Below are 25085 nucleotides of genomic sequence, written 5' to 3'. Positions count from 1 at the left end.
TCAAGCTATTTGTGATGCTGAAACACCAGTCAAAAGGGTACATAGTTGAAGTGTGAGTGCCAACTACAGAAACTGAACTTTAATTAATGTCCCGAGACATCAAACTAAGAGTGGTCATGAGCCATTTTGGATTCTCAGTGTTGTAAAGATCTGTATTATGGAAGAAGTTACCTGACCTGTGGTATTTATATACGTAATGATATATATGATTAAATTAACTAATTCTTTGCTCAGAAACCAGTTATCCACAGTATCTCATCCATTTTCCTCATTGTCTAAAATCTAAACAGCTTTCTGATCATTCTCAGGCTTATGCTTGTTAAAATTATCTCTTGCCTTGATTAATTTTTTTTTCTTCCAAATTCTGTTCAATTTGAATCTGATTGTATTACAATTGTTGCAATTACAATTATTGTATTACAATTTTGTTTATTGTTTTGCATTTGTATAACTTGAAAGTCAGAAGTATATCAAGTTGCTTTGTTTCCTGTTTGTATGTAATGATTTCTTTTGTACCAATTTAATTTAAAAATTATATGAATATATCAATAACTGGAGCTTAAGGAAAAACTCATCCTTTATTTTATCTGTTTTTGAATATGTGGATACTTAAGCTTAGTAAATATACTAAATCAATAATGGATTTTCAGTGTTGAGAGTTCTATAACATCCATGAGAGTTCTATAATATACATGAAAACACACTATCTGTCCAAAACTGCCTTAATTTGTGTTCTATATTCTTAAGCAAAATGAAACATTTATTTATAACAACATTTTAAGTATAAGAACACTTTAAGTCATAAATACTTTTCTTTTCCAGAATTACAGAGTAGTTCCTGTGGCAATCCAGGAGTTCCACCAAAGGGTGTTTTATATGGTACAAGATTTGATGTTGGTGACAAAATTCGATACAGCTGTGTAACTGGATATATTTTGGATGGACACCCACAGCTCACTTGCATAGCCAACTCTGTCAGTACAGCATCGTGGGACTTCCCTGTTCCTATCTGTAGAGGTAAGAAAAATCCTACAGTAATGTTCTTGAATATATGCATTGGTATTAACAATTTTTAATCTCTGTATTAATAATTAAATTTTAAGCTATGATTAAAGAACCCCTCTTTTGAATATTTTGATCTCTTGCTTGCATATATGATGTATCTCAGCATATGTACCTACTAATTTTTAGGTCAATAGTCTGCTAAAATTATAGTTATCATTTATTTTAAAATATATATTATGTAATAAGAACTAGAAGTCTAGTAATAAGTAGAATATAAATGTCTGTGTACAACATACTTGCATCTGTGGGAATGCATATTTGGGATCTATTTGTGCTTCTTAAGAACTGACTTTTTGTCTGGTAGTAACTTGTCTGTTGAGCAAACAGATATATGAAACTACCAAAACAATTGACTTAACACGGTCTTGCCTCATTGATAGTCAGGTTTGATTATCTTAAAATTTCTATATAGAATATTCCTTGTATTCTAAAAATATTGTAATTCAAATCCTTTTCCCTTGCTCATATTAGAGATATAGGGAACCCAGTATTACAGGCCAATCTTATTTCCTGAGAGAAATATTGTTAAACATGAATAATGTTTGCAGAGCAGCAAACTGAGGTCATGCTGATAAAATGAAGGCACTGTCACTGCTATACAAAACCAAAGACAATATGTCAGGTAACCTTGCGACCAGTTTCTAGATTCACAGATTAATTTTACAAAATGCAACCTTTATATTTGTCTAAAAAATTGATGAAAATTGCAGAGGCTACAAAAACATTTCAGCTGAAATTACCATTCTAATAAATACAGATTGGGTAACACATGGTTAACCAGCACTGCTAAAAATTGATCATATATGAGAAAAGTATGCCATTGGAAATACCATACTTTTATTTCCTATTCCTGGATTAGAACTGTTTAATATGTTTATCCACGGTCTTGAAAACAATGACAAACTTATTTTTAATAATACTATTTTCCAGTAAAAATATTTATAACTTCTGAATCTTCCACTCCTACTTCCCAGAAAAATGCTAGCTAATAATGATGGAGATATAAAATCAAGGCACATATCCAGATTTTGTTTCTGGAGATGAGAATGCAAAAGATATGATGAGAATATGTCAACTTACGATTGTAACTCAATCACAGTCTAATGGGCTCCATTGCTCAAATTCTCAATCTGTCAATTTTGAAATGAATGGCATAAAAAATTGCATTCTTGAATGAGTTACACATTCATTTTTGGATACAACATTTTTCAGGAGATCTTTGGATATATTTTTTGTTTTTCTCCATGGGGACATGAAAATATACTGTGTAAATTTGAACTGGAGTCATAAACTCCCAAAGTATCCATGTGGTTAGACATTACTTGTTTGTAAAAAGACTGTTATATCAGAATATGAAAACTATTTTTTAACCTTGTAATTGGAGAGGTCATTATTTGCACAGTGTAATTTCTTAAGGCAAAATAAAGTTTAAAAATAGGAAAGGATTCAGAAAAACAGGAAACAAGTTCTGTTAGGTTTCAAAATTGTCATTTTGTCTAGACAATGAAGGACCCAAACTTTTCTGTATATGTGAAAGAAGATTAAGACAACAGTTTGATTTACTGCAGAAGAAAAACTTTTTTTTTTTTTTGAGAAGACAATTCTTTAATCAATAGCAGGGAGGAATTTAAGGGGTAAAAGTTTGATGAACAAAAATAAAAAAGACAAACCCCAAGGTACATGTTTTAGTAGTGGTGGTTTCCAAATTACTGAAACCTAACCTAAGAATGTCACAGATTCTTGATTTACGTTTTGACATAATGGCTTAAAGTCTTAATGCACAAATTACTGGTAAGGTATTTCTAGGCCATGTGCAATGAAAGAAAAATACCAATTATTTTCAATAATTCCTTCTGTGAGTCAATGTTTTGTACAAGAAACATCTAACTTTACATATACAATGGACCCTTGTGATTCCATTCAAATTAATCTCTCCTAATTTTGCCTTATACAATTATCCAACACAGAATTCTGCAAAAGGTTGCTAAAGATGATTATGGACTAATGAGCTTCTTATCTCTTTCTCACTGTTTGCCATGGACACTCTTTGATTCAACACTCATCCTTAAAGGTTTCCTATGATAAATGTCTTATTCCCTATCAATGGTCATTATACCTAACACAGAGGATTCTGACACAAGCAATAAAAATGCCAAGAGCAGAACAAAAGTATATTTTATTCAGTATTAATCTGAGGGTTGTTTGTTTGCTTGTTTTTTTTTACATTTCAGAAAAAAAATTGAATTTGAGGCACACTTAGAAGTCAGCAGACTTAAGAACATAGATGTCTGTAGATCAGCTGTGCATAAATATTATTTTCATCTGCCTCTTGTAATTCAGAAAAAAAAAGTTGAGGAGTTTTTCCTTATTATTTTAGATCATTTCTCTTATATTGCCTTCACTTTAAATGAAGAGATGAGGAAGAGGTAATGCTTGTGCTTTAGCAATGTGATTATTACGAATTGATGTTTCAAAATGCAGAATTTCATTGGAAACAACAGAGTTTTATAAAGTCACAAGCATATGTATTTTGTAATGTCACAGGACACCCTACCAAATGCTTTAATTTTTAATTTGCTAAATTTTACCAATATCTGCATATTTTTTAAAGTTATATATTTTTGGGACAGATTTTATTAATGAAGAAAAGAGTTATTCCTTAAATAGGTTCTCATTCCTTTAATTTTCTCCATAGGATTTTAATTGAAAAATCAGCAGGCGTATTCAACAATTGCTTTATTTCATATCATCTTTCTAACTGAACATTGTTTGAATGCACAAAGATTTTCACCTGCAAAGATTTTAACCATTAAAATATGGTTACCTTATTGGATTTATTAGATGTGTAAAAATATAAATTATATTTTTTTTTTTTTTTTTTTTGTGGTGGTGGAGTTGCTCTCTATATGAAACAGCACTTGAAACATCTACCTTGTGGTGGATAACGAGCAAGTTGAGAGTTTATGGGCTCAGATCGGAGAAAGAGCAGATTAATAAAGGTGACACTGCTGTGGGTGCTTACTACAGGCTGCATGATCAGGGAAGGAGGAGGATGAGGATTTCTCCAGGCAGCTTGAAGCAGCCTCAAAGTCACAGGCACTCGTTCTTTTGAGGGACTTTATCTACCCTGCCATCTGCTGGAGAAGCAGCACAGCAAAGCACAAATAGTCTGCGGGGTTCCTTTGAAAACACTGATGACAATTTTCTGTCACAGGTAGTAGAGGATCCCACAAGGAATGTGAACTGCTCAACTTCATATTAACATCATCTCCTTTTTGGAGATGTGAAGGTTGGGAGGTAGCCTTGGCTGCAGTGACCATGAAAATTTGTAACTACAAATCAGGGAAGGAGAAAGCAGGGCAGCAACTAGGACTACAACCATGAACTTCAGGAGAGCTGATGTTGGGCACTTCAGGGATGTTCTTGGAAGAATCCCATGAAAACATGCCCTGCAAGGAAGGGAGGTCCAAGAGAGCTAGTTTGATATCCAAATATGCCTTTCTCCAGAACCAATAATGGTGCATATCAGTGAGCAAAAATCAGGCAAAGAGGGAGAAAAACCTGCATGGGTGAGCAAAGAGCTGTCATTACTCAAGCATTAGCAGGAAATGCACAGGAGTTAGAAGCAGCATCAAGCCGGATGGAGATTACATGGAGAGATTGTCAGAGTTAGCAGAAATGAGATCAGGAAGGCCAAAGCCCATCCACAATTAAATCTGGCCAAAGTATATCCAGGATAACAAGAAGGGCTTCTTAAAATACATCAGTAACAGAAGAAAAACAAAAGGATAATGTGTGCCCATTTGTAAATGGAGGGGGACCCTGGTAACAGGGGACACTGAGCAGGCAGAGTTATCAAATTCCTTCCTTGCATCAATCTTCACTGACTTGGTCATCCCTCAGAGTTCTCTGACACAGACCAGGGTAAAAGAATCTTGGAAGGAAGACTTTCCCTTGGTGAAGGAGGATTGGGTTAGATAACACCTAAGTAAACTTGACATCCACAAGACCATGGGCTCTGGCAGGATGCAAACCTGAGAGAGCTTCTGGACACCGTAGCAAGGTCACTCACAATCATCTTTGCAAGGTTGTGGTCATCAGGAGAGGTGCCAGGGGACTGGAAAAAAGCAAATTTCACCCTGGTCTTCAAAAAGGGCAAGAAGGAGGACATGGGGAGCTATTGGCCAGACAGCCTCACTTGAATCCCTGGAAAGGTGATAGAGCACCTCGTTCTGAAGGCCACCTGTATCCATATCGATTACAAGAAGAATTAGATTAGGAGTATTCAGCATGGATCCACTAAAGGTAAATTGTGTTTGACCAAACAGAGTGCATTCTACAATTAAACAACTACCTGGATCAATGGGGGAAAGAGCAGTAGATATTGTCTGCCTTGGCTTCAGCAAGGCTTTTGATGCTGTCTCTCACAAAATCCTGATAAACAAAATAAGGAGGTGTTGACTGGATGAGTGGACAGAGGTCTATTAAAATCTGGCTGAATAGCAGGGGTGTAATCAGTGACATGGGGTCTGGTTGGAAGTTTGTCACCAGCAGTGTCCTCCAAGGCTCCATATTGGCCCCGTATTTAACTTATTCATCAATGGCTTGAACGAAAGGGCAGATGCCTCCTCAACAAATTCACTGATGACACAAAGTTGGGAGGAGCAGCCAATACCTGAGTGCTGTGAGATCTTCAGAAAGACTTTGATAGGCTGGAAAGATGGACAGGGAAGAACTGTTTGAAATTCAACAAAGGCAGTGCGGAGTCCTTCACCTGGGGAAGAATAACCCCAAGGACCAGCACAGTCTGGGGCCTGGTCTGGGAAGCAGCTTTGTGGAGAAAGACCAGGGGCTCCTGATGGATGCAATCCTGTGCTGTGTACTCTAGCTGACCCTGCTTAAGCAGCAAGTTTGGAGCAGATCACCCACTGTGTTGCCTTCAAAACTCATCGGTTCTATGATTCTTTGAATTATACTGTGCACAATCCATGACTAGTTTTTAAATGAAGCCTTCTCCCCTGAAAAATTAATTTTGATAAGGTTGTTTTTAATCATGAAATGTGACAGAAGCCTAATTATATCATCTGAGCTAATGTTGCAGCTTGCAGTTTCTCCATAATGCAGTGAACTGGAAAAAATTTACTTAGGGTAATAAATAATGCTACATTTATATATAATATTTTCATTATATAAAGGTTATAAGAATTAGACACTTTCATAATCAAGGAAGTGTTCTGACTTTTATGTTTTCTAAACATTTATTATTACATGCTAAAATGGGTGCTGAAAAAATCACCATTCTAAATTTTTTTTTTTTTAGAATGCAGAAATTTCAAGTGCAGTATAGAGCTGTATTTGTATTCCTAAATGTTACTAATGAAATATGTTACTAATGAAATATTTTCCCTATTGTCCGTACATACAGTTACAAAATATTTGTCAATATAAAAATTCTATCTGTATTTTCAACAAGAGACTTTGTTCTTCTACTTGTCTAAATGAACATGTATTTCTATCAGAGAAGTGCATGACCCACTGACTAGCTTCCTTTTTTTCCATTGAAAAAATGCATTTCTGCTTTTTTTACTGTTTATCTGGGTAGACATTGAGTTATTTCTTGCATATATTGTCATGACAGGCAAAAGGCTGAAGAGGTGCATACTAAATTTCAAGTCTGGGAATTCTGTAATTCCCCTGCAATATATACGTGTGTATGTACCTATAAAGATATATTTATTTTTACCTGTCTTTATAGATGTATACTTAGTTCCTTTTTCTTCTTCAATGGATTTATTCCAAATAAACTGAATTGAGATACTTATGAGCTCTTATTTTTAAAAATTACCTAACAAGTGTCAAATTGAATTAGAATATTCAACTCACTATTTAAATATTTTACCATTTCCTCTACGCAGAACCCACTGGACTGAAAAATTTGTTAATTGCAAGTCACTGGTATAATTGTGTAAGTACACAGATACATGACTATACATATTTCAACTCCATGAGGTTAGTTTTAGGTCAGATAAAACAGAGAGTAGCTTCAAATTAAATGAAAGTGTTTTGTGGACCTTCCAATACACTGTTCTTTAATGGCTGTATTTGTTTATATGTGGAATAGAATAGTATGATTTAAAAAAACAAAAAAAAAACCCAAAAAACCCACAAAAAACAACTAAAATTAGACTTCACATAATTAACAAGAAATAATCGTATAGCAGTGTAAACATTTCACAGACAGATATATTTGGTTGCAGATGGATTTATGATTTTACAAAATCATGTCAAGTAGAACCTAGTAATATAAGCAGTAAAATAAGATGACTGCCTTTGCATCTTTGTTATAAGCTGATCTTTGTAGGCTGTGTAAAGAACAAAGCAAGATATAAAGTCAAAGTACTTCACTTGATGCCATGTAATGCATTAACTACTGGAACTGACAATATACACAGAAGAAAATAGAGTGCACTAACTTAAAAGCAGGAATAAATTACATCTCCTGGGGAACGAGCAGTTTTCTGCCTGAAGCTAGCTCTTATATACAAATAGATATTCTTGCTTATTTTTTGGAAAAGCCCCAGTAGAGCTATGTGAGTCTGGATAAGAAACATGTTAGATTATTTGAGAAAATTGAAAAGAAAGCAAAAAAATATATATATTTTCTGGAATGATGTATTTATGTATATGAAATTATATATGAGCAATTTTTCAGAGCTTGTTCTGCAGATCCTTTTTGGGACATAACTAATCAGTGGCTTAGAATGGCTAACACTCTTACAGTTGGCATTTAAAAATATATTAATGCTTGACACATGCCAATGCTGCTCCCTAGAATTAGAGGCATTAACTAAGATTCCTTTGGGGGTGGAAATGATGGAAAAGATCTACTATTTTATTGAAATAGTAAAATAATGGTTGGGTGTTTTCAAGTACCATGCTTTGTGCTTTCACGCAGGGCAGAGGAAGATCTGCAAAATAATACCCAGAATGAATTTTTGAATCATGAAATATACAATACCTTTTGTTCCTTTGAATTTTTAGAATAAAAAAGCTTTGTGAGTTCTTTATTTCAGCCATCTTTAAAATGTGCAATTTTTTATACCAATAGAATCAAAATTTTCCATCTGTGAGAAGCATTGGAATTGCTCACTACTGTACCCTACCACACTTGTATTTTCTTTTATATGAGTGTTATTCTCAGGATTTTACATGATACTCACTATCAGGGACATAAATGCACATGCAAATGCTGTGTGAAAAAAAAAATACCTGAACCTGAAAAATAGTCAATGCTCAGGTGAATTTTAATATGTGACCAAAACCACAGATTTCTTATCATTGTAAATGGTGGTAAAACGTTGCTGAATTATGTGAAGCTATTTTAAGTCATTATTGATGTGTAATAAATCAGGAAATTGGTAGAGAAATATAAATGTTTACTATATTAGAATTACCATATATTCCTAACACTAGAGCTAGAATGTACTAGTTTTACTGCATTAATAATAAAAACAATATTAGCATTACTGGTATATATAGTGTCTGTTAAATGCATTCCTAACTCACTGAAACTATACCAGGAATAATAATGATCAATCACTGTGCATGCTCCTTAAGAAGGCAACACTATTCATAAGAGAGCCAATAGGGTTTTATACAATCAATTCATGTCTAGAACCTATGCTTCTTCATTTGTGATAACAGTGGTCAAATAATGAAGTTCTTAGGATGGATGGAGAACTGGTCCCATGGGAAAATTTATGGCATACATTGATGTGCTACTGTAGTAGCTATGATACTTGAAAAAATTACAAGTTTTTAGAAAGCAATCTAACTATGGAAACCTTTCCAAGTATATATATATAAAATAATTTATTTTTATTAGCTTAATTTTAAATCGAGATTTACCTTTTCAAAACTTTGGATATATAAAAATGTTGTTCTTACTTGTCCTTTCTTTAAAAATGTATATGTCCACATCAGAATATTAATCAGAATATCAGTCATACTTCCATTTGGTTTACATAGTTTGTCTTTGCACAACTTTTATGTGATTTCATTAATTCCTATCAGTAGTGGAGGGAGTTCTTCAAAGATCCATTAGGAGCTTACATTAGCAGTGGCCTAACCCTCAGGTGGTGTGATATAGTACAGAATGAAAAGTTATATGCATCAAAGTAATTTAAACTCATCGGTGCAGTAACCATGTCAATTTGGAAAACAGGCCTCTTACACTACATCTCCAAACAGTATGCAGAGGACTGGGGAAAGAAACAGAAATTAACTCTTTCTAAATTAAGTTCTGCTTAAAGAGAAAGAAAATATATGTAATTGTTCCAGGAAGAGAATGTTTGGGAAAAGTTTTAGTTCACACTGAAGCAAGGAAATGACAGACATAGCAATGTCTTATCTTGGTACTTTCCATAGAAAAAGTATCAATAAGATCAAATTTAATTACAAAAGATTGTTATAGCAATTGATAAAGGCAATGAAGAGGAAAAAAGAAAGATCAGATTTTAAATTCAAGGAATCTAACTCAATAACAAACACAATAAAATTTCTTGAATACCAAAAGCTTTTATCCCAACATTTTAAAGGTGGGAATTAGGACTTAAATAAGTGGGTGGAAGTCAGTTGGGTGGTTCATGAAAATCTTGAAACACTGCTTTTATCTCCTGTTTTCTTAAAATATTTCTTAATGAAAGACAAAGGACATAGTAGTTGTACTAGTTGTTAATGTTAACATATGCTTTTGAAATTGTGTTGTGAAATTTTCACCGAGGACAACATAACAGTGAGAATTATACCTGAAACTGAAAGGGGTAAAGATTGTTCAGAGCAATTAAGATGAGTGAATGAGATGAAAGAACCTGGAAAAGTAAAATATTGGTTTAGCATAATGCTCATATCATTAAAGCACATTACTAGAATTGTCAGTTACAACAAAGACTCAGTCTTTCACATCTGATTTAAAACTGATTTCTTTCTTTGTTAGAAACACCTAAAGACTGTTCTAAAGAGGACAGATGTTACATGTATAACTAGCTTAATCCCAGTTTGGGCTAGTAAATTCTGCTTTTGCAGGGTAATTTTTTCCCTTTAACATCCTTCTGTTCTTCTAAGGTTCATTATCTATATGGCATTCTTGGATAAATCCTTTGTAGTTATCAATTAGCAGAAATAATATTTGTCAAATAATTTAAGATACTTTGAAGGTAATTACTGGCAAATCCCAGGTTCATTAACTCAATTTACTAAACTGCTTAATCTAAAACCTTTGGCTGCCATGGGCTTCTAAACAGACTAGTATGATTTCCTAACATTATTGAAAGTATGGCTTGATAAACCTTTCAATATCTTTCAGTTTCTGCCTAAAATGAGAATTTACCTGGATGTAAATGGAAATTGTGAAAGTACTGTTCAGTATTTTGGTATCACTTTGCAAATCATAATTTATAACTCAGTTGTAATTACATCTGGAAGTCAGAAGCCATAGAAAATTAGTTTTCTGTGGAGTATTTAAAGCCCTTCAAATATTTTCTCGAGTAACTGCCAGTAGTGGTTTTTGCAGGTGAAAGATTTCATTGCTAAAATTCTAGCATGAATTTCAGCATTCGTCGAGAATACATCTGTCTAAGACTGCATCTTTCTTAGCCTAAAGATTGATTCACCTATGGAACATGAATCTTCCTCCTAAGCATTAATTAACCTTCTTGTTCACATAATTAGCAGAAGTGTTGCTGATTTATTTAAATATTAAGACATCATTTTTTGGTGTCTTGTGGGATGGTTTTCCGAATCATAGCTTTTTTTAAGTTCCAGTATTTACAATTGTACACTGATGAAGAAGTCTGAAGATGATGCAGTTGTGTTACTAAAATAAATTTGTAACTCCACAAAATTTATCCATCTTTTTATTCCGCTCTGCAAATTCAGAGGCTAAAACCAATTTGCCTTAAATTATCTTGACTCTGGAAGGGCATTTAAATGTAACAAAATTGTAGCAATTTTGCTACATGTGTATGAAAGGTTCCATCAGAAAAGATTTAATTTCTCACAGAACTGACTGTAACAAACAGTAGTACTAAACAGTCTGCTATGTTCATTCATCTTGTATGATGGCCTTCTGAGTTCATGGCGAAAAGTTCTCTTTGCACTACATCATCAAGTTAATTCTAGGTTCTTTTGAGTCAAACTGTGAGGAGGTCAGAAACCTTAATTGTTAGAGTTTAGGATCACTAGCTGCTTAATCAGTTTAACCTTCCTAATCCAAATGCTCTTAACGTTGTCTGGAATTTTACATTTCAGAGAAAGAAGCTTAGTGGTGTGCAATTATGCATCAATTCTCTCCATGTCACAGTTCCCTCTTGTTTTTGATTTTGAAGATTTTATATAATATCAAACATTATATAATTCATATAACCACAGCATCATCAAGATTGGAAGAGACCTTCAAGATTACCTAGTCCAACAATCAACCAAGCACCACCATAGTCACCCATAAGCCATATCCCCAGGCACCACATCCAGATGCTTCTTGAACACTTCCTGAGATGGTGACTCCATCACCTCCCTGGGAAATTTGTTCAAATGCCTTACCGCTCTTTCAGCAAAGTTTTTTCTCCTAATATCTAATCTGCACCTCCTCTGGGACAACTTGATACCATTTCCTCTTGAGATATGACAGAATAGACAGAGCTCCATATTTCAGTCTTTTCTGATATAATTCTAAGTATACATATTTAAAATTTTTGCATACATCTTAGAATCTGCAAGAACTGTGAGCTAACAATGAAAAAAAAATTTGATTTTAATGCCTGCTAGTTCCCAGTTTTGTCTTCTTTAGAGAACCATGATGAAAACAGGTATTTTTCAGTCAATACTTATCAATACTTACACAATCAAGTTGAAAAGAAAATAATTTTAAACTAAGATCCATATGAAACAGGTATTTTGACCCACATTTAGGGCAGGTAGCAGTGAACATGGATCACAAACAAAGGATGCAGAATGTTGGGCACATGGATGACACCAGAAATGATAAGACAAGGTGAAAGCAAAGCTGCCTCAGGTCAGCCTGGGACACAAGCAGGAGTCACAGAAGACTGACATTGTTGGAAAAACAGAGATAGTAGGACAGCTCACATGGCTGGAGTGTAACAAAGGATGTGTGCAAACTTCTCAGAAGAGAGATGCAGAATGGGCTGGTTGAGGGATTGTGGATCAAGACCAGAGAACACTGGAACAATCAGGGAACTCATATTGTCAGTCTGTTCCACACTGGTGGATAAGGGTGGGGAAGGGTCTGAAGTGTTCTTTAAAGGGCTCAAGGAAGTCTCTAATTCACACACTTAAGTTCTCATACACTTTAACCTTCCTGTTTCTTGTTGAAAAGGCAATAGGGTAGGATAAAAATTGTAAAGCTTTCAGAAGATCTTAAAGAATCCATAACTGCATTCCACTGCAAGATTTATTCCCACTATGTAATTGTCCAGATAGTTTTTAAAAACCTTCCCATCTTCCAAAGGCAGTAGTTTTCTATATTTTGTATGCAAAATTATTAGAAAGAACTTTTATAATTTACTCCACATTTATTTCTCCCACTAAAATTTAAAAATTCATTTATCTTCCACCTCCACCTCCCCCCACCCCCCTGTATATGCTTTTGCACCTATGCAAATTAGAAACTAATTATTTTCTTCCTCTTTGAAATTTCCTTTTACATATTTAGTTTTGGTTTCTTTAACTATTATAACACTAATGCTATCTTACTTCACGACTCATGAGAACACTAGTAATGTTTGCTAATTTCCTCTTGATTTTTTTCACTTTATTCATGCTTTCTTTTGAACTATTTGGCCCTGGTCAACAAAGGCTATTTAAGAATTTTTGTGCTTCATGGATCACAGCTCATAGTTACAGCGTGCTTTTTCTGGTCTCTGGATGTGTCCATTTATTCACCCAGTTAATCTATGAGGGTTATTTTAATTCTTGTCCCAGTTTTTAAATAATGTTCTGGTTTTTAAATAACATTTTTAATGAAAAGTATTTTGATTTTAGTTTTCTTGTTGATTGGTTGGTTGGTTGATTGATTTGGCTTGTTTGGTTTTATTTTTTCAAAACATTAATTGTTGAATTCCAGGTAGATAGGCAAGGCTTTTATCCTTCAGTATTGTCCATGGGATAAAGCATTTTTGGCAGAAATTAAAGGCTTCAGTAGACAAATTTGGCCTAAGTCCCAGAATAATATGGTGTTTATTTACTGCAATCTATAAATCTGTAGGCTGGCCAAAAATGTGGCATCAAATTCCAATTTTCTAACTATCTGAAGTAAAAAGCAAAGTGCATGCTTCTATAGGAAAAATGCTGTGGTTTAACTCTTCATTTACTCTTATTTCATTTAATATAAATACTGAAAAAACCAGTATTTGGAGATTTAGTCCTTCTGCATCTTTGAGCACCAAATGAAAATGCTGAGGTAGTGGTTACTTCATGTCAAAATGGAAGAATTATGAAAATTATTTCTACTTTTGTTTAACTGAAAATTATTTTAAATGCAGCTGTTTTTTAGTAACAATAACGATTGTATCTTCATGAGCAAACATCCAGGAATTTTATTCTAATTGGCGATGAGAGCTCAAAGGGTTTCTGTCATTTATCCAAGTCATGTGGGTATTATCCATACACCAAGGATTTATAAAGTGTTCAGTTTCCACGGAACACCAAAGACCGAAGTCAAATTTTGTAATCATTAACAAACACTAGGCTTCCATCACCTGAGTAAATCAAATTAAAATGACTGAGCTAGGTTTTATCACCTATAATGGTACAGCAAATGGACTAAGAGCACTCCTTCACTCCTAAAGGGAGAAAGCAGAAGAATGGACAGCACAATAATCAATAGCTGGACCTCTGGATTCTCAAGTACAATAATGAAAGTGTTTCTCTCTTTCCCAGTTTCCTGAGAGGGAAGTCAGTTCTTTCCAGATAATATGCACTTATGCGTTAGTCACAGTATAAGATTAATAACTCCAGGGTGCTGTCATCTTCCTTGTTTAATTGCAAAGCTGCATTTCAAATACAGCTAAGTCAGCAAAGTGACTTGCCAACCATTTGCGCTTTCTAAATGTTCCAGGCAGCCACAGTAGGTCCAGTTATTCTCTGTGTCTAGGTGCATGGTGACTCCATTATCCTCTTTTAAAAGTAACTGTAGCTGCTCAAGTAAGCCTGAATTGTGCAAGAAAAAGAAGTATATATACCATCTATATGTGTGCCTGTAGAAAAATCCCTACTATTTAAAGAGATCTCTTAAAAGAGATGTTGATCTCCCATTTTTAAATTTATGACTTGCTTTCTGAGTCTGTAAACTCTTGCCTTAAATTAAAGGCAGCATCATATGTCTCATACTCAGCCACAGTTTAATGGCACTTTTGGGAACTATTTTTCATGTTATTACAGGTTTAACATTTGATCACGGCCTTGGGCAGATTTTTGCTGGTTTGTCTTTTTTTTTTAAATGAATAGAAATATACCCAACTATAATCAGAAAATAAATATAGATTCAACATATGATAAACATGTTAATGGTTCCTTTCACTTATTTTTTCTTCTGGCAATCCTATATCAGTAGAACGAAGTCTTCCCTTTTTGATCCTGTTTCATCTGTAGTTGTCTTGAACAGTGGCTGGATATTCCAGTCATGTATAGTTGACACACTAAGACATGTTTCATTTCACTTTATAACAGCCTTATAATTATCAGATTAAAGATATAATAAATTAGATATTTTCATTAAATATATGGGACACAACCTGATTATGGTAATTCTGTTCATTTTACTTCTGTAGGTACCAATTAAAATGCATTTCTTTGTGCTAAGGATAATTCTCTTTAATTTAAACCAAAAAGAAGTCCCTCCCAAATTCCTTTACTGATGCAGTATACTCAGTTCATTGCCAAAATAGAGATAAACCACCAACCATCTTAATGATTTTTACATTATTTTTCTCCACTTCATTCCCAATAGTGACACATTTTTCTGTTTCTCCAAAATGCTTTGGTAAACCAGGCATTTCGTTTATTTTCACATATGTAGTAATTTCCCACTATTATTTTAAGAACTATAGTTATTAAAGAGACCAGAGTACTCTCCGTGCTTCTTGGACTGAATTTCAAACATTTCAGGATGACAATTTTAACCATTCATTTTGTATAAGAATAAAGAAACTGCATCTAAGACTGAGATCTACACTCTGAAAAGCCTATTATAATTTTCAATGGCTTTTCTGTGGTGAACCTATCCATTCAAAATTTCCTAAAAGTAAAGGTTCTTAAGACATTTGTAGACAAGTTATTTCTGTTCATCAGTAAGAATTTTTTTGCTACACCCCCAGTTACTAGTATCTGGAAATTAAACTACAATATTACATTTAAACAATGTAGTGGGCAAGTGTAGGAATTTAGGTTTCCACAAAGTTTAACTGTGCAAGTAGTTTCCTTGGACAGACATTGAGTTTAGTATCTATTCTAGTAGCATTAAACAGTTAAGAAGAAACTAAGGAAATACGTTTCATAGATCTTAGAGTCTAAGAACCATTGCAGGAATGTATTTTTTCACCAAATATTTTCTACATTTCTGTGAGGGTTTTTTTGATTTTTTTAAAGGAAGGTGATATTAAAAACCTTGAGCACTCGATGAATTTATTTTCCTCTCATTTCTCAAACAAGATAAAATTAGTTTAGTGATGTTTAATGAATTTACATTTTTAAAATATGTTAATGGACTTTTAGATTATAACTGCTGTATTTTGGAGCATTTGTTGAAGCACATGAATTTTTTCAGGGGGTTTGGAGGTTTCCATATTAGTTAGGCTATCCACTGACTATGCTGCTTAATAAGTTATATTTAGCTGGTCTTTCAGCGTTCTGTTACTGTTAAAACAGCATTAGCATGTTTCAAACATGATATCTGACTTTTCCTCTGAATTGTGACTTTCCTTGAAGCAATCATATACCTATGTAATGGAACATTCCTGTTCTTGCCATGTCAAGCTTCCTGCTGATTGAATTTAGTTTTGACTGTTAATTCTTTCTGCATCATTATTTACCAAACGTATTTTAAATATACATAAGCTACCAAGACATCATGTTAAAAACCTGCAGTTACATATTTGTTAAAAACAGCATAAGGTGAAGTTTCCCTGTAACACAGGTGTGCTGAGAGGGTAAAGGAGATAATTCAGAATGTCATTTTCTTTGCCTCAATGCATTGACACAGTATTTGGAGCAGAGATTTATCCTTCTGACCTATCCTGAAAGAAACTTCTATCAGTCCCTAGGTATTATAAAACCTTGCTGTCCGGACCCCTCTACCACCTTCCTGGGAAGCTTACTCCAAAGCTTGACAACCTCTCACATGAAGAAATTTTTCCTAATAGCCAATCTAAACCTCCTCTGGTGCAACTTTACACAGTTTCCCCTTGTCCTATCTCTTGTTACCTGGGAGAAGAGACTAACAACCACCCCTCCACAACTTCATTTCAGGCAGCTGCAGAGAGTGATGTCTCTCTTGAGCCTGCTTTTCTCCAGGCTTAACATCTCCAGCTCTCTCAGCTGCTCCTCATCACACTTGTGCTCCAGTCCCTTCACAGCCCTTCTCTGGACACACTTCAACCCCTCAATGTCTTTATTGTAGTGAGAGCCCCAGAACTCAATACAGGATTCAAGGTGTGGTCTCACCAGAACTGAGTGCAGAGGTACAAGCACTGCCCTGGTCCTGCTGACCACACAGTCTCTGGCACAGGTCAGAATGTCATTGACCTTCTTGGCCACCTGAATTCACTGCTAGATCATGTCCAACCAGTGCCCAGGTCCTTTTCCACCAGGAACCTTTACAGCCATTTCACAGGTTCCAGTGAACTAAATGATGATGGTAAGAGGCAAAAAACCCCCAAAAAACAGAGGAAGTGGATAAGAAAAAGGGACTCGAAGGATTATGTTACAACAGAAATACTGTGCTACTGGGGAAGGGTGATATATATGTTATTTTGGTAAACAAAGACTTTATCTAGGAAACTCACTACCTGCCTTTCCTTTTAGTACAAATCTATATTAAATTTGTATGTTGGATCCATGGTCCCTTTTTCCATCCTACCTTTTACAGAACTCCTACGATGATTCTGGAAAAGTGTATGTAGATCCAGGATGATATGCATCTGCACACAAAATCTGTCAGGCAGAAGTCTACTTTTCAAGCATTCATTCTATCAAATTTCTACCTCTGGACTCAGGAGGTATCCACAGGGAATGCAAAAAATTCATAAACTAATGTTGCTTTGCAAACAATATTTCTTCAACAGCAGTAATCTAGTTCTTAACCTGACATATATAATTTCTAAGTTTGGTCATTGAAGGAAATTATTTTGCAGTTTTTTCCAGGCTCTGTTTACTTGAAAAGCTACACAGTAATCTGGTTTTGCAGTCCCTTCTTCAGTTCTATGGTAGCACCTTGTTGTTTCCATACCTTGTTTTCCATTATGAATACTACCTCTGCTCACCACCTAGAACCTTAGATAAACTGCTTGACCAAAGGTTCATGTGGGCATGGAAGAGCCAGACAAATGTGTCACATATTATGAACTGCTTAGTCTGACAGTGCATGTTAATTCTGTTTGTTTTGTGCTGTTGCATATAGCCTTACAACCATTTTAATTTCAATTATCTTTGGATTACATTTGTTTGTGTCTCACGCCTACCCTGCTATTTGTAAGACTACCTGCCATTTTGAACAAGGGTGTTATAATGATTTTGCTATTAGCCAAATAATTTCCTCTCAGACATGAATTTCAATTCCGCATATTATCCACCTTGTGCCAACATTCTGGAAGTGGTTTACAGACAATAGTGATTTTGTAGCCCTCTAGTCCTAGAATAAATTAATGCATAATCTGCCCAATGTCAGCACAGGAGTTGGCAGGCTTAGATTATGTTGCATTTCAGCCATTTTCTGGCTAGGGTAGTACATAGAAGGTCCAATTAAGAGATTTTCTAAATGTGTACAAACAATTACACTAACAGCTCCCTTTTCCATTATCCCCAGTATTTTACTCTTCCAATCTTTCTAAAGATCCAAATTTTATTCTTAATTTTTGTACAATCCTTTGCGTAACAGTCTGAAAGATTTATGGTACACATCAGGAAACTGCTAGCAAAGAACTTTACCATCAATGTTTAGATACACTTAAAGAATAGCTTGAAATTTATAAGCAACTCTATCGTGCTAAGAGAACACACTTATTTCTGGACACTGATCAGATATCTCTGTTTGGTAAAAGTTTTCAGTTTGCGGATAAATTTTACATACTTAAAAAAATATGTAAAAAAGTGAAGATATTAATATAATCATTAAGATCCTACAAACAAACTTCATGAAGCTAATGATGTCTGTCGTATAACTTGTACATTCAGGAAAGAATATGGAATTCTACGATAAAAATGCATTTGTTCCTCTCCCTGTCATCTATTTATTTAGGGAGTTCTGAAGATAAACTGTTCATGTCTAATTATAACATTTGTCATGGCTTCTTCCAAAGATTTCATGTTGTTAAATGAGCATTTCATCTTTGTATCAAAATCTAAAGCAAACCCAAATATCAAATGAAGATAAATGAATTGATTAACTCACAGACACTTCCAGTAGGTATGTAAACAGTCAACACATAATTTAAAAGTCTCATAACAGCCCCTGCCCAGTGGCTGCAAACCTTGGTGAAATTTATTTTGTAACTTGATTAGAAACTCTGAAAACAATTGACAGTATTTAATGTGAACAAATATTTGACAAGTGAAGTAGGCCTATGCAAACTGAATCCTTATGGAGAATCTGAAAATGAGGAGCCTGTAGTGACTGTTTTGCAGAACTGGCTAATGAGGACAAGTATGAAGTTCATGTAAGAGTAAGACTGATGCACAGCCTACCTCAAAGAAAGAAAGGAACCAGGAAAGCCCTGTCTCAAGTCATAGGCTTCAGTCATCTATTTGTAAGTGCATGGAGAAGTGATGTGTGCTGTATTTCAGACTCAAATCCACTGACAGTGATTTTAGGTTCAGTGTGTTGCGTTTTCATGCAGGAAGCAAATCTAAAATTTTGTACATACATATGTGTATATGCAGATTATTTCTTCTACCAAATATTCAGACAGATGAATGGGAGTATTCTCACTGAGATTTTTAAAAAAGTTGCAGTGCTTGTATAGATTGTCTTGATACCAAATGTGTCAGATGGCTGGGTACAATTCATCTTGAATAGATTTAGAAGGTTTTTTTCAGGGTCACTTGGAACACTTTATATTCTATTGCTTCTTAAAAAGTGGGTTGTTTTCTATCTATATTACTTAATTTCTTAATATACTTAAATATATTTTTATGCATTTAAAATGTGAAACAATAGAGTTGGTGCTAGACAACCAAAAACATTATCTTCTGTGTAGGGTACTTTAATGGTTCACTGTTTTCTTTTTATGAAATTGATCCTGTGTCTTTCTTTGACAATATACGTATGGTATTAAATGAAGATATACACTTGAAAAATAAAAGAGGTTGATACTAAACAATTAGGAAGCACTATGTGATCACCAGTTCCCTAGAGAATTCTATCAAGCACACTGGCAGGGTTTCCATGGAAACAAGAACATTATTAAAGATTCCAAAAACTCCTGTCTTTCTCAGGTTTGTCCCTTTTCCTCTTTTTTTTAGTAGTTTGTGTTGTGCATAAGCATCTCATTTGAAATCTTGCAATAAATGAAAGGATTTAATCCCCTCATTAAATGGAATATATTCCTTTCTATAACAAGCACTAAATTTCTGTGGATCTTGAGCTGCTGTCCTAATTTTAGGCAGTTTTACATTAAGAGGATATGACTGTTCGTTTACTGAGAGTGAATAAGAAATGTGACCTAGACTGCTACTTTTCTGTCATGCTTTTTTTTTTCTAGTAGCTTTAAGAAAAAAGAGAAAAAGAGAAAAGAAAAGAAAGAAGAATGTGGTATGGGCATGTGAGTTACATCAGCCTACTAACTTTCTTCCTCCATGTCTGAATTTCCATAGTTCTTAAAGAATAGCAAAACTTAGAGTGTGGGGTTTCTTTCTTGGACTGAAATGTTTGCGGTTAAACATTGCCTCTGGGCCCTGAACTGTGCATGCAATTGAGATGTTTGTTGAAAACTGCAGAGAAATCGTACTTGTAGAAATGCAATGTTTAACTGAGAAAACATTTTTATGAAAGAGTAATTCAACAGGACAGCAGTAAATACATTGTTAAATCTATCTTTGTAATGGAAATGAAATTGTGTTATCTTACTAATAGAAGTATCATGTTCTGTTCTGGAATCTTTGAAAAATAGAGCTTAAGTAAGACGGTTTGGGGTTTTTTTTCCATTTCTCCAATGTCCCTTCCTTCTCATGATAATTCATTTTCATATTATATGTCTAATTCACATTAAAGCCACATAACATTTTTAATTCATTTTATTGCAGTTATCAAAATTTTTAGTAATTAGGAATCCTGTTAGATGACCAAAGAGTTAAACTGCCTCCTGTACTATCAACTTAAGTTACGAAGCAGAGCAGTGTTTAGCTGGATTTGGAATAGACAGGATGAGAAGGATTCCTTCAAGCATCTTCAATATAGAAGTCTACATGTTCACTGCATTTCTATATTTTTAAGGCCACAACAGAGAATAAAACAGTTATGGTCCATCTTATGTTGTCTACTAAAAGAAATCATAGATTTCTGATATCATATAGGTCAGAGGGGGCCTTCTGTCCGCAGCAAGGTCAAACACACTAATTTCCTTGGGCCCATATCTACTTTCAACATTTTCAAAGATGGAGATACTTTCTCTAGAGACCTTCTCTGGGCCCTTGTTCCAGTGCCTGACCTCAATCATTGAAAATTTCTTTTTCCTTACATTGAATCTGAATTTTATATGTTTCAGTTTATCTTCATTCTTTCTTGCACTTTCACTATTTACCTTTTAGAAGAAACTGGCTCCACGTTCTCAATACTTTCCCATCAGGTAGTTGAAGAGAATAGTAAAGTTCCCCATAGATCTTTTCTCGAACCTAAATATACCCATTTTCTTCAGCTTCTCCTCAGTCATATGCTCCAGTTCCCAAATCACCGTGTCAGCCTTCAACTTGACTCAGTCCAGTATACTTTTTTCTTTTTTGTTGTGGTGGGCTGACCTTGGCTGGATGCCAGGTGCTCACCAAGCTGCTCTATCACTCTCCCTTCTCAGCTGGGCAGGTGAGTGGAAATCTAAGAAAAAGCTTATGTATCCAGATAAGAAAAGGGAGAGATCACTCAGGATTTCTGTCACTGGCAAAATAGACTCAGCTTGGGAAAATTAGTTTATTACAAATGAAATCTGAATAGAATAATGAGAAATAAAATTAAATATTAAAACACCCGTCTCTTCTTCCTGGACCTTACTTTACTCATTACTTTCTCTACCTCCTCCACCAAAACAGTGCAGGTATGACACAAAATGGGGATTGATGCCAGTTCATTGTCTCTGGTATTCCTTCCTCCTTATGGGCAGGACTCCTCAGATTCTTCCTCTGCTCCAGGGTGAGGTCCCTCCCATGGGAGAGAGTGCTCATAAAACTTCTCAAGACTGAATCTTTCACACATGCTGAAGTTTTTCATGAACTGCTCCATCACAGGTGTTTTCCATGGGGTGCAGTTTTCAGGAACAGACTGCTCCAGTGGGGTATATCCCATGGGGTCACGAGTCCTAACAGCAAATCTGCTTCAACATCAGTTTCTCTCTCTAAGAGGCCACAGTTTCTGCCAGGAGCCTGCTTCAGTACAGGGCTCCCATGGGGCCAAATTTCCTTCAGGTGCATCCACCTGCTCCAGTGTGTTGTCCTCCAGGGGCTGCAGGTGAATATCTGCTCTATTGTGGACCTCCATGAGGTCTAGCCTGCCTGATCATGGTCTCACCACAAATTGCAGGGGAGAGCTGCTGTGGTGTCTGAAGCACTTTCTCCCCATCCTTTTTCACTGACCTTGGTAAGTGCAGGGCCTTTTCCCTCACGGGGAATATAAATATAATAATATATTCAAAAATATATTGAATATAAACTAGTCTGCATTTTATTTTCTCTTTTTTCTTTCCTTGTCAAGCAACATATGATCATATTTAGAGGCTGCTGCTCTTCATTTATCAATAACTTCTACCAATTATCAGAACACAGTACTGTATACTGCTAAAAATGGTACATTTACAGTAATTTCACGAATACAAGCCACACTGTTTTGGCCAAAATTTTGCTCCCACACTGGAAATGCGGCTTATACTCAGGAGTGGCCAATATGTGAATAATTTTCTGACATTTTCAACCCCGGGAGTGCAAACCGAGTCAGTGCAAACTGCAAAGTCGAGCACCTGCCAGTAAAACCCCGCAATTACGTGGTTGCTACAAATTGGTTACGCTGTTGCGCGGTGGGTGGAGCTGCTCCGTGCAGGAAGCACAGGGGGTGGGGAAGGTGGGGCAGCTCCCTCCTGCTGGCCCCGCAGCTCGGGGGGAGGCAGGGACTCTGTGCTGCTGGCCCTGCGGCTCGGGGGGCTCCCGTCCCCATGTGCCGCCGCCGCAGGAGCAGGCAGGCTACATCCCCGCCTCCCATCACCGCTGCAGGTGCTGGCGGACTCTGTGCCTCCCCTGCCACAGCGGGGCAGCGCCGGGCCGGGGTGACCGAGCCCAGCGGTGGCGGCAGCCAACCCTGAGTGACCCCGCCAAGCGGCAGCGCCGAGCTGGGCCACCCAGCCCTGTTGGCAGCCCCAAGCCCTCATGGCCCAAGCCGAGCTAGTAAACGCTGCCCTGCCACGATTCTGTTACTATTTGGCAACTTTGTTGCACGCAGGTCCTCCCTGCAAACGACAGAGTGGCTTATACTCAGGTGCGGCTTATTTATGGACAAAGAACAAAATGTTTGCCAACACCTGGCGATGCGGCTTATACTCAGTGCGGCTTGTATTCGTGAAATTACAGTACTTTTGCTGAACTGAGATAAAAATTTGTACTATGTCAGGAAGACAAACATGAACATTATCTTGACCACAAATTAACAGACAGAATGGCAAGTAATCTAATTGCATCAAAGAGGTAAGGGAAAAATTCATTCACTATAGCATAGCATTTTCTCAAAAATAAACTAAAAAATTTCCAAAAATATAAACTTTGTAAATCTGCAGCATTTGTAATGAATGTTATGTATTTGATAAAATATCAACAATAGTCTTATATATTTTTCATATGTGTACTTCAAATAATATTAATAAAGACATTAGTTCTGAATACATTACTTATACATATCATAAAAACACATTTATTAATAAATTACATAAAAATATAAAAATATATTTAGATAAAATATTATATATATAAATATATAAATATATGAATATCTAATAATTATATAAACATTATCATGAAGTGACCTGCTATATGTATCTATGGTTCTGTGATATTATTTTTGAGGTAATTTACTTTAGTCATATTTTTGAAATTGTACACCACAGGCTGATAACTTTACTTTTGATTTTCTACAAGTTTTAATATTTTAAAAGTGTAACTTTCTGATCTTAATTTTTAATAATTTCTGCAGAAATGTAGGGAATTTCTGCATTAGAGAGTAGAGTAGGAAGTAAATAGAACACAGCTTCAAAAATAGCAGCAATTTTTGTAGACCCTCAGTACCTAGAAGGAGAGTACTAAAAGAAAACTTGAAAGGGACTTTCCACAAGGGAGTGTAGTGGTAGGACAATAGGGGACGGCATTAAGCTGTAGGAGGATAGGCTTAGATGAGATGTTAGGAACAAATTCATTACTATGGGCCTGGTGAGACACTGCAACAGATTGCCCAGAGAAGCTGTGGATATCCCATCCCTGGAGGTGTACAAGCCCAGGCTGGATGGGGCCCTGAGTAACCCGGTCTAGTGGAAGGTGTCCCTGCTCATGGCAAAGGAGTTGGAGGTAGATTATCTTTAAGATCGCTTCAAAACCAACCACTCTATGATTCTATGCTTGATCCTCATTTAGCTGAGGTTATTGTAGATGCAGAGAAATATAATCACTTGTAGAATATACTTCAGTCTAGAATATATGAAAGAAAATTACTTAGCTATCTTCAGATTCTTCATCTAGTCCTTCAAAAACAAGCAAAGAAAAAAAAAAAAACAAGGTCAAAGTACTTATTTTCTGTGGTGGTCTGCTGTAAGAAAAATATTGGCTTTCTATGCTTTCCCTCCTGTGAATTTTCATTGTCTAATAGTATGATTGTATTTACTCTCCAGTGTATGAATTCTGTAATGGGATTAGTAATTTGCATCTATCTAGTTGCCTAATTTCATGAAAATTTTAGCAGTGCTTTTCAGAATGTGTCATTGCTGCTAAATTTGCTAAAAGCTGAGCTATGGATTCAAGAGGTGCTAGAGAAAGACAAATTCTTAGTGATTGTATAGTCAATTCAGCATCAAATTTCAACAGCACAGTTTGGGGCTTCTTTTGCATTTTGCTACACAAGTAATCATATTCTCTGTGTTCTCCTAAGCATAATGTTTAATTTATGCGACAATAATTTATGCTGTTGCTGAATTATTTAACTTTCAGGTAGTCTATGCTATAATGTAAGGATTGTGTTTTTCTTTGATTCTAACTGTTTCACTGTCATCATGATGAAAATGGCACGTTATGCATTTTATTGCTGTATTATTACATTGTGTGCTTTGAGAATTGTCACTTGATGCAAATACTTTGGCAGCCAATTAATTGTATGAGGTTCCTCAGCCAATTTGTATTTTCTTGTTGATTATCTTTGCTGTTTCTTCACTGAAAGTGCCCAGACACATAAATGGTACTTGCATTATGCCAGAATGACATTAAAAGCCAACTCATTTTAGAATTAATATTTTAAAATTATTTTGATAGAAATTTAGTCTGCTGAACTCAGGTTTTTC

At 35.4% G+C, this 25085-nt stretch overlaps 1 protein-coding gene across 3 annotated transcripts in view; it reads left to right on the top strand.

Moving 5' to 3' along the window:
* The window catches only part of LOC116996510 (CUB and sushi domain-containing protein 3-like), a 614657-nt gene that overhangs the window by 159333 nt on the left and 430239 nt on the right, over positions 1-25085 (top strand). For all 3 annotated transcript variants that reach the window (XM_033060271.2, XM_033060262.2, XM_033060252.2), the window contains exon 4: positions 823-1017. In XM_033060271.2, coding sequence (XP_032916162.1) covers positions 823-1017 — 195 coding nt within the window. The remainder of the gene's footprint in view (positions 1-822; positions 1018-25085) is intronic.

Source organism: Catharus ustulatus, chromosome 1 (assembly GCF_009819885.2).
Source record: "Catharus ustulatus isolate bCatUst1 chromosome 1, bCatUst1.pri.v2, whole genome shotgun sequence".
In the NCBI taxonomy this organism is placed as follows: Eukaryota; Metazoa; Chordata; class Aves; order Passeriformes; family Turdidae; genus Catharus; species Catharus ustulatus.
Note: the sequence above shows the minus strand (reverse complement) of the source record. Positions and strands in the feature narration are given on the sequence as shown.